Genomic DNA, 15196 nt, shown 5'->3' on the forward strand with positions numbered 1-15196 from the left:
TTCTTATACAGAAGAGAGAAAAACAAGCTAAATCATTTTCGGCAAAACTTTCGATACTTTTTATATAAGATCATCTATTAAAATATACGCGATATAATATAAAATATATATATATATATAATCATAATCATAAATAATAATCTATAATTTGTATTGTATTACGCATAGTTTCAAAATGAAGAAAAAAAAAAAAAGAAGAAACTTTAAAAAAATCGACCAATTTTTTAATCGTTCAAAAACGAGATAATGATAAATGTGATTAGTATTTCTCAAGCGCGTGCAAATGACGTAAGAAGTAACATAAATTTCATATTATGGAATCGGTTTTATGGAAAGTGTATTTTTAAAAATATCGAACGTCTATTCAATTGTTCGAGAATGAAGTGATACATAGCTATAATTTAAATTTTTTCCCACGAGTGCGCAACAAGATCCGATACATAGATAACACAAATTCTATTGCCTATAGTTTCGTGAAATTAAATTTAAAGATAAAAAGAAAAAGGAAAAGAAAGAATCAATTGACTCGTTCAATTATTTGTGAATGGAATAGGAAATAACAGAGGTATTTTGAATTTCTCGCGGGTGCAAATGACGGAAGTGATCGATCGTTTGAAAAATGGCGGACAAATTCGAAGCAACTCCTATCGATGTCCTGATGAAATTAATAATCGTAAAGGTGATTGCGCGAGTAGCGTGACGACGACAGCGAGAGCGATCGGAGAAGATAGAAAGAGTGTAAGGGAAAGAGAGAGAGATAAATAGAGATAGAGATATAGATATAGATATAGAGAAAGAAAGAAAGAGAGAGAGAGAGAGAGAGAAAGAGAGAGCGAAGGATCAAGAACAGGAGGGAGAGAGTTCACTCGTTGAACGAGACGGTGTATGGAATAGCAAGGAATGGAATGGCATGGAACGGAGGTAGTCAGTTCGCATTGAACTGCCGAATCGCACGCGTCGACATATCCTGACCGTCGTCCAAAAGGACGACGCGCGCGTGTTTCCCGTCTTTTATTAAAACGGGACATCCTATCCCCGACTTTACTTTTTCTTTTTTTGTTTTCTTTTTCTTTTTCTTTTTTTATTTTTTCTTTTTCTTTCATTTCTCATCGAGTCGACGTGTCGTTTTGCTGAAAGGATTACCAGTGAAGGAAACAGGATACCTATGTACAGGTGCGGTCGTCGTTTTGTCCATTTTCTTCGCTCTTCTTCCACATTTTTAAAGGGAAAAAGCAAAAAAAAAAAAAAAAGAAAGGAAATTTTATTTTATTTGTTTAATTATTTATTCGAAAAAAAAAAAACGCTAGCTTATTTAATGGGATCTTTTCTTAGCAACCCTTCCCTTTGGACGATTTAATTCTTGACAAGAGAATAATTATTGAAAAAAAGGAAAAAAAAAGCATTTTCGTTCTCTTCTTTTTACTTTTTTCTTTTTTGTTTTATTTTCATCTTTTTCTAATATATTAATATGATTTAACGAAAAGAAAAAGAGAAATACTCGGATATTAAGTATTAATAAAACATTTCAACGAGAGTTTCTCGATTTTTATCAATCTCTTTTAAAATATTAATACACAAAAATCTTTATACATTAATTAAATCGATTTAACGAAAACAAAATATAAAATCGTTGACAAAATTTTTCCAAATTTTCCCGCGCTCGAGTGACGTACGAATTGTCACAAAAATGGCGACGATCTTACTTCGTTCGTTTGTATTTGAACGAGAGAAATCAAAAAAAGAAAAATAATGACGATCGAATAGGAACAGGGCAAAATGAAAGAGAGGGAGAAAATAAAGGAAAAAAAAAAAGAAAGAAAAAAGGAAAAGAAAAAACCGCAAGTAAATAGATAGATAAAAATAAAAAAATAAAAAAAAAAGAAAACAAATAAATAAAAAGATAAAGAAATAAAAAAAAAATAAAAATAAATCGAAATGTGTTACGAGAAGAATGATGAACGAAGAGCGATACGATATAGAAACCGGCAACGGTACGTTGGGGTTCGATGAACTTCGGTAGAACTCGCGAGTTTAACGCGTTATTGTACGGTTCGATTGGCGCGAGAAAAGCTGCGGGAAAAGGTGAAATGCTTTTGGCGCTCGCGCGCGCTCTCACCTTCTTTTATGGCACACATATATACATACATACATACATACATGCATACCTACATACATACATACATACATATAATACATATATATATGCATACATAAAATATACATATCTCGTCCTTACTTACCGATCTATATATGTAATACATAATGTACCTATGTACACCTGTTGCCGATTTCGCGGGCGTTCGAGCGAATGCGATCACTGTCGAAGATAGAACGGCCACGATCGCGTGTGGGCCGGTTTCTTCTGTCGATCTTTCTGCCGGCCACGCGACAAGAAGCGTAGGTCGTAGGAAAAGGCCCCGTGGAAAGAGAGCCCATAGTCGACCACACCCTAAGCCCAGATATTAAACAAATTTATTTCGCGACGAATCTATTTGTTCCTTTTTATCTTTTTCTTTTTCTTCTTCTTTTTCTTTTCTTTTTTTCTCTCTTTCCTTTATTTTTTCTTCTTTTTTTTCTTTTTTTTTTCCTTTTTTTTTCTTTCACACATTATCCACAACAATTTCAATGGTCATTAATTAGTAGATACATAATGGCGAACAAAAATGTTACGCCCTGGATACTCTTCCTTCGTTTTAATTATTTTTCAAAAATATTTTTTTTTTTAATACCAATAGAATCTCATTCTTAATTAGAATCCTAATGACAGTCCTAAATGCAAGGTGCGCTAAGAGTTACTGCGTGATTTCTAAAAAAAAAAATTAATAAATCCCTTTTCGAGACTTTTTAGGTTTATATTATTATTTTCAGATTGTTAAAATAAAAATTTATTGGGCATGTGGTTTTATACGATTTAAAAAAAAAAAAAAGAAAGAATTAATCTAAAAAGTCTCGAAAAGGTGTAATCGATTTTCAAAGTCTTTTAGAAACTTTCGGACCCATTTTGTAAAAAAAATTCATGTATCTGTTGAAATGATCATATAATAATTCTACCTACAATATAGAAACGAACGATCGTTATAACACAATATGATCTATTATAAATCTCGTGTGTACCTGATTCCTGACCGTTACTGTACATACATACACAAATACATACATACAAATTCAGTTCGTACGTAACACAGATTTTGATTCGTTTCGATTTGGCCGACATCGTCGAAAGTCGCGCAAAATTCAAATGTAGAGCGAGAATCCGGTGAGAAGAAATTTCGAATCCTTCGATTTTCAAGAGCGTGTGATCCTTTCGTAATGTAGTAAATTAAATAGGCAACTTTCGTGTAGTTACATGTGGGAAAATCTATCTTCTAAGTTGGCAATATATTAACATAACAAAGTTGAAATGTTGGATGAGAAAGTTTGAACAAAACATATTTATTGTATATAAACGAACGAGATGGATACAATTTCTTTTTCTTGCTTTCTTTCTTTCTTTCTTTCTTTCTTTTTTTGTTTGTTTTTTTCCTTCTGTCTTTTTCTATTGATATAATTTTTGCTTATGCAATGGATCTTCTCTTTGAAAATATTATATTTAATATCTCGTTTATATGAAATAGATGTTGTTTAAAGATAAATATAATGTAATACTTGGATTATCTCTTTTGAAATTAAGATAAAACAAACAAAAAAAAAATGTCCCAACTCTCTGTTCTTTACATACTTACGTATGTATGTACGAAGCGTAGTTACGTACCGGGCGTGCATCTTTATTATTGGCCGAGAACCCGTATACGCTGCAGCAAAAGGGTTCGATGAACCTTCTCGTAGGTACACACGACGCGTGTATACGACGCGTACGGACGCCGCCTTCTCGATCGGTTGCTCCTTCGCTTTGCGTATTAGAGCTCTTGAAAATTGTTATTAACTTTCCTCGCTCCTCCCCCCGCCTATTCCCACCTTCTCTTTAACATGTCATCTAACATATCTCATGGATATGGTAAGAGGGATTAAAAAGGTAAACATCTTGACAGAAGCGCTTAATCGAATTTTAAATATCGCGCGCTATGTTTCACCCGCGGAATTCAAATTCTGTAACGTCAAAAGTACAGCGGCAAAACGTTGATAGGCGATAATGCATTATCATTTTTATATATTAATTATTATAAAGCTATTGATATATGTGTATATATCTATTATAAAAAATGTTTTTCTTTTTTTTTCTTTTTTTTTTTTTTTTTTTTTTTAGCGAAATAAAATACGATTTATACATACGTTCCACTCTAGTAATCATTGATGTACAACTTCGACGGTCGAATGCATTTCTAAGTATACGTGTGTATAACAAATGTTGCCTACACACTTTACTCGCGTTTAAACGCGGTATATCTAAAGATATTTCCTTTCTTATCGCTAGGAACTTAATTCTTATCTTAGCAGTTCGAATTCAGTCGGTGTTCACGTATGTATGTACGTTGTAACATTAGTTCAGAAAGTGTAGCGCGAAAATTGGTGAAACTATGGTATATTAAATTACATTAATAATTAGAAATTTTATCGTGAGATTGAATTTTCTAAAGTCTCGTCATACGTGAAATTCAACGAACTGTATAGCGATGATCTTATTTATAATCAACGATAATTACAGAATAAATAAAAGTGATATTTGAGGAATCGTCATTGATCGAACGTATTACAACGGGTGAAATCTTTTCGAGTTTCGAATAAACACGAGAATGAACGACATTGATCGTCGATTAAAAAGTGATTATATCGAGGACGACGTAAAGGTGCATATGCATAATAAGTGCAATTAGAATTTCCAATCTCGAACTATTATAGATAGATTCACACATCTCTTTCTCTCTATTTCTCTCTATTTCTCTCTCTCTCTCTCTCTCTCTCTCTCTCTCTCTCTCTCTCTCAGCGACGTACATATCAAGGATTCTTCGAAGGATCTTAATCCATATCAGAAGCGATGTTCAAGCAATTTTTGGAAGTTTTAGGTGGAAATTCGGTAATATTTATTTATCTTTTTTTACCTTCGTCCATTTGTAATATCCCATGTAATTCATTCGCTTATTTACATATAATTTTTATATCATTGTATTATCATTATATATCGATTTCTACGAGATATTTATATCGATCTTTATCGGTAAAAGTAGTAACGTATAGATCGTTATATATATATATATATACTTTCTTTTTTTCTCACTTTTCTTTTATTTTAATTATCATTCCGAATTCATGCTTCTCGTCTTTTGTTATGTTTCCCCATCATCGTCCTTCGTTTTCATAATTACGTTTGCGCTCAACGCTTCAAGGAGGCTCTCGTGCATTTTGTATTTCGCATAATCTCTTGTTAGAATCGTTCGTGCGTGCTGAGAACGTTAGCGTGTTCACGTTCATGCCACCCTAACAAGATTGAGGATTTGCGTGTAAGATAAAACAAAAGTTCTGCAGAGGAAATATCTGAAATTCGACATTAAAATAATAACGAGAATTGATCTAACCTTTGTTGTATTTTTACGCTTTTTCCTTTAGCTTTATATGTATATTTATATATATATTTTTCTTTTTTTATTTTTTTTTTTTTTATTTTTATTAAAATGTGACGTCTTCGACGTCAGAAACGAAGAAAAGAAGAAAAGATGTAAAGGAACGTTAATTCATATGTATATATCTCTTTCTCGTCATTAAATAGTCCATCATATTTTCAAAAGAATTTTTATCTTGAAACGATTAATCATACTTTACAATTTGCGGAAACAATAATTACGCAAGCTGATATCATCTATGACAAATTTATACGTTGTACGTATAATGTCGCTTAACAATTAGTATCGTCTTGTTTTTTTTTTTACAAGCAGATGAATTATTTTTTAGGTTATGTATTGATTTGCAATTTCAATTCCGTGATCCATGGTATAAATATCTTATTGATTTATTTAATAAAATTTTTTTATTACATTTATTGATTGTATATTATATATTTATATTATATATATATATATAATTTACTGTAGTTTCTAAAAATAATGATAATTATATAAAAGATCGATTTGAAAGAATTCGTTCCATTAAGAGTTCCGCTGGCAAAAATATAAATTTATCAATTCTTTCTTAATATTATTAGTTCTTTTTTTTCTCAAAACATAAATTTTGTTCGTATTAGTTAAAATTAATTTTATCCTTTTCCTTTTTAATCAATATTAAAATATTTATTTCAGGCTCGAGGCGGAATGTCCGTGGGTTCGGGAGGGCGGGCTCCCATTAAACGTACAACCGGAACCACGACATCGACCGTTAATAATTCGACCAAGAATAAGTAAGTTTTATCTTTTTATCTTAAATCTATTTAATCTAATTCGAAATTTATATATATATATATTTATAGACGGACTTTGAACGTTTTTATTTTAATCAAGTAAAAAAATAAAAAATTCAAGCTTCATGAGTGAATCTGTTTTATCGACGTATCTCAAAGTACTTAATTCTTAATCCTCGCAGAGGGCGCCAGTATAACCTTAAACTTTGAACGAAATTTTTTTTTGTGTAATGCATCAACGAAGATGCATTTAAATGCAACCAATAAGAGTTGAGCATAAGGATACAGAATGTTTTCTCATAGGTCGATATAAACAACGTACTTTATTTGAAATTAAATTAGCCATAAATAACCTCTCTAATATCATGTGTCTAATACATGTATACATATATATGTGTGTATGTGTGTATATATATATGTACATGTATATATATATGCGTGAGACAAAAATTGATCGATTATTTATGCAAATTTATTCCTCGAATAAAATATATTCATTCAAACATTTAAAATAGTAGGGTCAATCGAAAATATAATTTTATTTGTGTTAAATCGTGCTAAGCATTAAAATTTAAGTAGAAATGGAGAAATTCAAGGCGAGCTCGTTACCGTAATCATAATGGACTTGCTCGTTCTATCTGTCACGTGTCGGGAAACCGGTCGCACTATTACTTTTCCGGAAATTCCGTTATCTACCTGCAACATACATTGATGCATCTGTCTATATCAAGAGGCCGTTACACGTTTAAATGGTCAAGCTCATGATACGATCGATTGCACTGAAATCAAATATTGATAATCTGTAATATATACGAGTTTCGATACTATTATATACATATTCTAAGTTGGTAACATTATATGTAATACTGTTTCGATTAAATGATTTAGGTAGTAATATATAAAAAAAAAAGAAAAATAAATCAATTAACAAGTTTTCATGCAAAATAACGTGTTCTTACGAAATATTGACTATAGATAAGAAATATTGAATAATACTAAACTCGTTCGTTGTCGCTGATATAATCTTTGTAGAGTAAAACTTTCAATCGGGGATATAGCTCAGTGGTAGAGCATTCGACTGCAGATCGAGAGGTCCCCGGTTCAAACCCGGGTGTCCCCTTAAATTTCTTTTTTTCTTTTCTCTTTTTTTTCTTTTTTTTTTTTTTTCTTTTTTTTAGTTGTTTTCGTTATCACTCGTCACACTAGCACGCATTTTCATTTGATACGTTCGATAAGAATCAATGCGTAAACACATAAAATGTATTATTACGTGACGATATTTTACGATTTTCCTATACTATACAATATACATATATAAACACGTACATCTATGTATATCGAGTGATAAATTAAACTCGGTTACGAGACACGGAGATAACTGACGTCACGGCTTACGACACGATTACGTTCACTAACAAGCATCAGACAAGGACGAACGAGCCGAGAAACAGGGGACTCCACGAGTCATAATTGTTACAATTAAATCATTATAGAACTGAGAAGACTCGCTGTGTTCTCGTAAAAAGCAATTCTCTCGCGGAGACTTCAACTACATTCTGACGATAATAACAGACGTAATAAAATATGAAAGAGAAGAATTTCAAATAGGTTTTAAATTGTGAAAGAATTCTAAATGAAAAACAAACGAAAAAGTCATAAACGACTGATATCTCTATCTCTCTCTTTTTCTCTTTCTCTTTCTTAATATTACAAGTTAATTATAATATATTAAATATCTTATTTCTTAATTTAAATATAACTAATTTTTTTCTATATAAATGTGCATATAAATGATCCATAATTATAAAAGTTATCCAAGCAAGTCAAATAGCAGCAATACGATTAATTTAATCCTTATTTGTAACTTTTTTTTGTCATTAAAAATACATAAAAGAATTATATAATATATATATATATATATATATATATATAATAATATGTATAATATCACATATTATTAGATATATATTTATGAATAAATACTTTTATTGTTGTTTATTATAGAAAATTAAATTTAAAAATATTTCAGAGGCAAATATCAAAATATCTCAAAACGAAAAATATATATGACATAATTAGATCACTTTCATAATCACCAGCAATGGTGGATTTACGTACAGGCGGTGGAGGCGATCGGTTTGTCACCCATAACGTAGTGGCCTCGACACGGCGATATAAATTTATATTATATAATAATATTTAATTTAATTATATGAATAATATCTGGTGGTATATTATTTTCATTTTAATATTTACGACTATGATAGAATTTTTGACAATACATTTTTCATTTTTCATTAATAGTTCAAGCGAGAAAAAAATATATAGTTAATAATTAATTTATTTTAATGGATCTCCAAAAATTTTTAACGTTTCTTTAACTAAATACGCCAGTGATTATCAACTTATATATACAAAAACATTATAAATACTGATAAAATTATTTACATATCCTGATCATTTATTTTACAAAATATTTATCATTAATTAATAAAGATACTGACTAAATAAATAGAAATGTTTATATATATATATATATCTTATTTTTTTAGGTACATAAGTATAGATATTAGATATATAGATAAGTATATATTTTATTTTTTAATTCAAAATTAGCAAATTTTGTCTTGCATAAATGTATGTGCGCAATATACATATAAGTCGATTGTGAAAGGTATAAAGAAATGTATTAAAAAAAATACAAAAATTGGTAAGGAGAGAGGGAAAAGGAAAGAGAGAAAGAGAAAGAGAGTGAGAGAGAGAGAGAGATGAGGTCATTGACCAGCGGTCAGCGATCGAACTGACCTCATCAACTCGTCGTTCCTCGGCATATACCAAACTGGTGGTCGATACACTAAACTCGTCGAATCAAGTCTCTCTCTCTCTCTCTCCCTCTCTCTCTTTTCTACTCTCTTTTCTACTCTCTTTTCTACTCTCTCCTATCCTTTCTTATACTCGACGAAGGCGTTGGGCTTTCAAGATCGATCGATCATTCCTCAAGAGACGAACCTTTTATTATCGCCCAGTTAAGCACTGGATTCACACGGAAATAATTTAATCTTGTTCGTATGCTTGTAAGCTATTAGTGTCGAAGGCAAATGCGTTTTCTTTTTATCTAGTCATATCGAGAACAAATCGATAATCACTTTGCAAGTATAGATAAATCGATGATTTAACGAGTTTGCATATCGTATACGTTTTAGATATGGCTTATCTAATGATTCTTTTTTTTTTTATTTTCATTAGAACTCTATGAATAGAGACGCTCAGTCACTTTTATTGCTATTTTTGCGACATTTTTATTGCGACAATTGCATTTTTACTTACGACAAAATTCATAAAGAAATTGTGAGGAATACAGGATAGGCCAGAAGTTCTTAGATATTCTTCAAAATCAATTACTCCTTTTCGAAATATTTTAGACTGATGTTTGTTTTCAAATTGTAAAATTACAAGCTTAAAAATTCTTTTTACGATTTAAAAATAAAAATTAGCTTAAAATGTTTAGAAGGAAATGTAATTGATTGTTAAAACTATCTACAAATTTTCGTTCAACATATATATTGTAATTAGCTCGTGTTTTTTTTTTTTTTTTTCTTTTTTATAACTTGGAAAGATTTGTTAACATTCGACAATTTATTAATCGAATTCGAAATAGAATAGTGGTTACAAAACACGAGATTTATGATCTAGTTATGTAATTCTAATTTAGTCAATCGATATTTCAACGACTTCATTATTTATCAGATATTCATGTTTTTACATAAATCCACAACATTTACTATTACAAAATTTACTTATAAAACAATTATAGAGCAATTAGTTACTTTATATAATCAATATAATATACGAAAGTTTAATCATAATCATGCTCGATCGTTTTTAAAAACAATCGACACTGATCTTAATAAAATTTGAAAAAAAAGAATACATTTTTATATATTATTATTATTATTATTATTATTATTATTATTATTATTATTATTATTATTATTATTATTATTATTATTATTATTATTATTAATTAAGTAATTAATTAATTAATTTCATGTCTTTATTTCCCAAATCTAATATAAATTTATATTTTATATATATAAATTGATTTATTTCAATTAATACAATAATTTTAAAAATTTATTGTAACTTTTTTGAAGAAATATCTATTCAAATGTCGGTGTAATAAACATTATAACAAAATTAGCGTCTTCTCGTGAAACGTCAGATACTAAGAGCACAAAGCATCTCTTATTGTTCATAAGAGAATGCGTTAAACCATGCACCTACGTTCAACACGTCTTGCAAACTTACATAATCATTCGTTAGACGAGAGCGTGTAACAGCACATTGCGTAGGATAACCCCATCGCACGTTCGTTCCACTTCCTTTCGACGAATGAGATCCTTCTCAAAGATTCCGTTTTATGTAGAAAATGAAAACGAGAGTTTATTTTACCGTTTTGAACATCTTTGCGAAATTTAGTGTGAAAAAAAATTTCTATAATAGGAAATAAGTAAATATATGTAATATTACACATACACACACACGCACGCGTACGCACATATACGCACGCATATATAACATATATTTATTTATTTGACATGCAATTTTTTAAAGATACGAACACTATATATATATATATTTATTTATTTATTTATTTTTTAAATAAAACATTAATTATATTTATAATATTCTTGAAATAATTATATTTCTATGTATTTTAAATAAATTTGGGTATAAAAGAAACATAGTAATAAATTTTTATTATATAATATATTGCGTACGTATCTGCATACTTATTATATGAATCTATAATTAATCGAATTATCTATAATTATATTGTAGATCATTTAATTAACATATTATGCTCATAGGACATATATATACATATATATACATATATATATATATATATTCAAACATTTTGAGCTTTTATTTTATATCTTTATTTTTTTTTTTTCATTAAAACATTTAATTTAATTTAAAATTTAATTTTAATTTAAAAATAATTATATACTGATCGAAGAGAATTTTTGGCTAGATATAACGGATTTAATAATATATGTATAGAAATAGATATATGCTCTAAATATATATGCATATATATATATATATATATAGAAACATACGTTTTGTGTTGCGTGTGAGACTTAACAAGGCTCGCGTTCATCTCGGCGACGATTGGCGTTCCACTTTCGCACGAGAAGTACATGGGGAAAAACAAAATAATAAAAAAAAAAAAAAAAAAAGAAAAAACAGAAAAAAAAGAAAAGAAAAAATAAAAATAATAAGAAGAAGGAGAGTCAGAGAAAGAGAGAGAAAGAAAGAGAGAGGCACGAGTTTAAGATTCTATTCTGAATTTCAGGTCGAAGCTCGAGCCAAGGCCGCCGTCTGGAGTTGGAAAAAAAAGAACGGACGCGGTGTCGTTGCTTTTCAGCGCGAAAAGGCCGCCTGGCAGAAAAGTCGAGCGAAAGCCGACAGCAACGACAACAACGACAACGACGAGGACGACGAAGACTCCTCAGAAGTCAGCGGGGACGAAATCGGTGGAACGATTAAAGTGAGTTCTATCTCGAAAGAAAGAAAGAGAAAGAAAAAAAAAAAAAAGAAAATGATGTCGATTGGATCGATCGAATTGAAATGATTTATATTTATTTTTTTTTTTTTTTTAAATTACTTAATAATACAGAACATGGAACAGAACGTATATATATTATAATATAATTATAACATATATTTACGAAACATATAGATGGATATAATGATGCACAACGAGTTGATCTTTTGGTCATTGTTATACAACGAAAAAATATTCGATTAGAACCGTGTTTCAATTTCCCGCCATTTATTTACTATGTCTATCTATAAAATATTTTTATATTTAATCAAATATATAAATATTAATATATAAAGATTTAACTATTTAATATAAACAATTTAAAAAATATAAATTTAACATTTTATATACATATATTTATATTTTTATTTATATTGTTTATAACATTACAATAAACTATATTACAGTTTATATTATTATATAATAATGTATTTTATATTATTATATAATTATTAAAATGTTTATATTAATAAATATAAATATATTAATATAATATATTTTAGCAAATATAAATATTTAACATTTTATATATATATATACATATAAAATTGAAATTTACCACCGTATATATACCCAATCTATCCATCAAATATAAATGTAAAAATTTGCACATAATACATATATTATTATTCAACTTTTATATATACTAATGTACATATAGTACATATATTTATTTCATACGGATGATGTTAGACGAAGCTTGATGTCCTGTTCGAAAGAAGAGATAAGAAAAAGGGGGAGAGAAGAGGAGGAGAGAAAGAAAAAGAGTAAAAGAGAAAGAGAGAGAGAGAGAGAGAGAGAGAGAGAGAGAGAGAGAGAAGAAAGAGACAGGACGAGACACAAGAAAGGGGCAAAAAGAAAGCTAGAAAAGGCCGGGTGTACGCCTGCGCGCGCGCACCCTGGCTCGCTTGCTCGCTCGCGCACTCGTTCAAGTATGTATGTTCATCGGCGCTTTGCGTGAGTTCAATGACCTCGTACTCGCATGCTGACTCCTTTCCCCACGATTTCTCGATGGCACACAGTGTATATAAACGGTATTAAGCGTATATATCCCCGACCGTCTCCTGCAAAATGCAGCTCGAACCAACAACGATACTCCGAATACCCTCTCCTTCAATGATTACTTCTCAAACGTCGATCGATACAAGATCGACAATATCGATCTATTTCCATTCTATCTTTGATTTCTACAATTTATTTCTTTTTTAACTTTCAAATCGATCAAACATTCGTACATAATTTATTTTGGCTCTGCCTTTATCAAACGTTCTTACTGTATACAATACAGGACGCATCAAAATTTCCTAGATGATTTAATAAGTCCATGAATTTATCACGAAACTTTTTCGAACTAATTTCCTTTTTTTTTTTTCGTTTTTTTTTCTCTCTTTTTTATATATATATATTTTATATTTCAAATTCAGAAACTTTTTCATAATTTGAAAGGAAAGAATTAGCCTAAGTCAAATGTCAAAAAACAATGACTGATTTATTGAATACCCTAATAACCTTTGCCATATTCTCTACTTATATTCATATCATCTGATAGTAATATATTTTTTTTTATTAAAACATAAAGTATTTCTATTGGCAAATAAATTCTAATGGCAAAGTTTTTATATTAAATAACTTATAATTTTCTAAGAAATTTTTCTAACGTATGATTAATTTCTTAATATGAATTTCTTTTCTTTTTTCTTTTTTTTTTCTCTCCTTATTTAAAACATTTAGTCATTAGATCGATCAAAGTAAATCTGAATTAATAAGAAATAATATTTTATTATTTCTCAACCTTTAAACGCGAATCTTAAAATTCATCAAATCAACGAGTACTATGAATTTGATATTAATTTATTTTAAAGTCGATTGACACTTGACAAGTCTATTAGGTTCGATGTTAACTAAGAATTTTTTTATGAACGTAATGAAAAGATAATAAAGATTACCGTGAAGATACAAAGTGTAGATACGTATCTGTTATTTACGACAGGGAAAGAGAATTCGTTCTTTTTTACTTCCATCGTACGACTCCAGTCAGTCGGGGGCGAGAAAAAGTGGCAATGATGGAAACAGAAGTAACAGAGGGATGAAAGAAGCTGTCTGTTGCTCGAGACACGAACAGGTTTCGATCTCCTTTTCTCTTTCTCTCTCTCTCTCTCTCTCTCTCTCTCTTTCTCTTTCTCTTTCTCTCTCTTTCTTTCTTTCTTTCTTTCTTTCTTACTTATTCCAAAGAGATGCATTCGTGGAACGAGAACTCCCGAAGAGAGTTAAAGCCGTTCATCGTATTTTGAGGGTGTATGTACACAATATATATATATATATATATATATATATATATATATGTATATATATAAGCATGTATAGACATAAGAATGGTAGAATTTCGCGATTCCTCGGGAGAAAACGAGCACACGACGAAAGCGAGCGGCTGCGGAGGCTGTAAATATCTTTCGACGACGTTCGTAAGAGCCTACTGAAGGAAAAAAGGGGAAAAAAAAAGGAAAAAAAATCAAACAAAAAAAAAAGAGTCAAGCGTCTGATGAAATCCGTAGGAATCGCATTCCACGAGCATCCCACACCTCTACTAGTGGATTCACGTTAGATACGCCGATAGAATATTCTAAACGTTCATTTCTGCGTGCTCGTTTCTCAAGTCTATTACGAAAGGACACGCGTGCTTATGTACGTATGCGTGTTTATGGAAAATCAATCATTATTTTTCAATTTTTAATTGTTGCCAAGAATTTATCGAGACTTATTTTTCATTATTATTACAAAATAAACGCGTAATACAAGTTGTGATACAAGTATCTAGAATAGCGCTCGTAGTGTTACAGTCAAAAAAAAAAAAAGAAAAAAAGAAAAAAGCTCAAAAAATTGTCGTAAAGAGAATAATTGATTTTTAAAATCATCTAGAAACTTTTGTTCCACCTTATACATTACTCGAAATAATGAGATCATTCTTTTGTTTTTTTATAGATTCAATGAGGCGACTCGCTTTTTTTATTTATTTATTTATTTATTTATTTATTTATTTATTTATTTATTTATTTATTTATTTATTTATGTATTTATTATTTTTTTTTACATATAGAACAAAAGTAGATAAAAATATATTTTTCATTATTTACAATTTTTAATTAGGATCGTTTGCTTGTTGAAAATTAATCGGAATGAAAATTTAAATGATACCTTTGACAATAAATTAATATAGATAATTAACATATTCGCACATCAATTTGTCATGAAATAATGGC

The 15196-nt window shown here is 29.5% G+C and overlaps 1 protein-coding gene and 1 non-coding gene across 6 annotated transcripts in view; both read left to right on the forward strand.

Annotated features, from left to right (window-relative positions):
• Positions 1–15196, forward strand: part of LOC118444888 (uncharacterized) — a 34909-nt gene that overhangs the window by 1861 nt on the left and 17852 nt on the right. For 4 of the 5 annotated variants that reach the window (XM_035873629.2, XM_035873627.2, XM_035873628.2 and 1 more), the window contains 2 exons: positions 6228–6325; positions 11688–11882. In XM_035873629.2, the coding sequence (XP_035729522.2) occupies positions 6240–6325; positions 11688–11882 (281 nt within the window). In that variant the 5' untranslated portion in view covers positions 6228–6239. Of the gene's footprint in view, positions 1–4426; positions 5012–6227; positions 6326–11687; positions 11883–15196 lie in introns of those variants that run through there. The other variant, XM_035873623.2, reaches the window with a different exon arrangement.
• TRNAC-GCA (transfer RNA cysteine (anticodon GCA)) lies at positions 7374–7445 on the forward strand. The gene has a single exon. It is a non-coding gene; the product is annotated as a tRNA-Cys (tRNA).

Source organism: Vespa mandarinia, chromosome 1 (genome assembly GCF_050613455.1).
Source record: "Vespa mandarinia isolate Hongniang chromosome 1, ASM5061345v1, whole genome shotgun sequence".
NCBI lineage: Eukaryota > Metazoa > Arthropoda > Insecta > Hymenoptera > Vespidae > Vespa > Vespa mandarinia.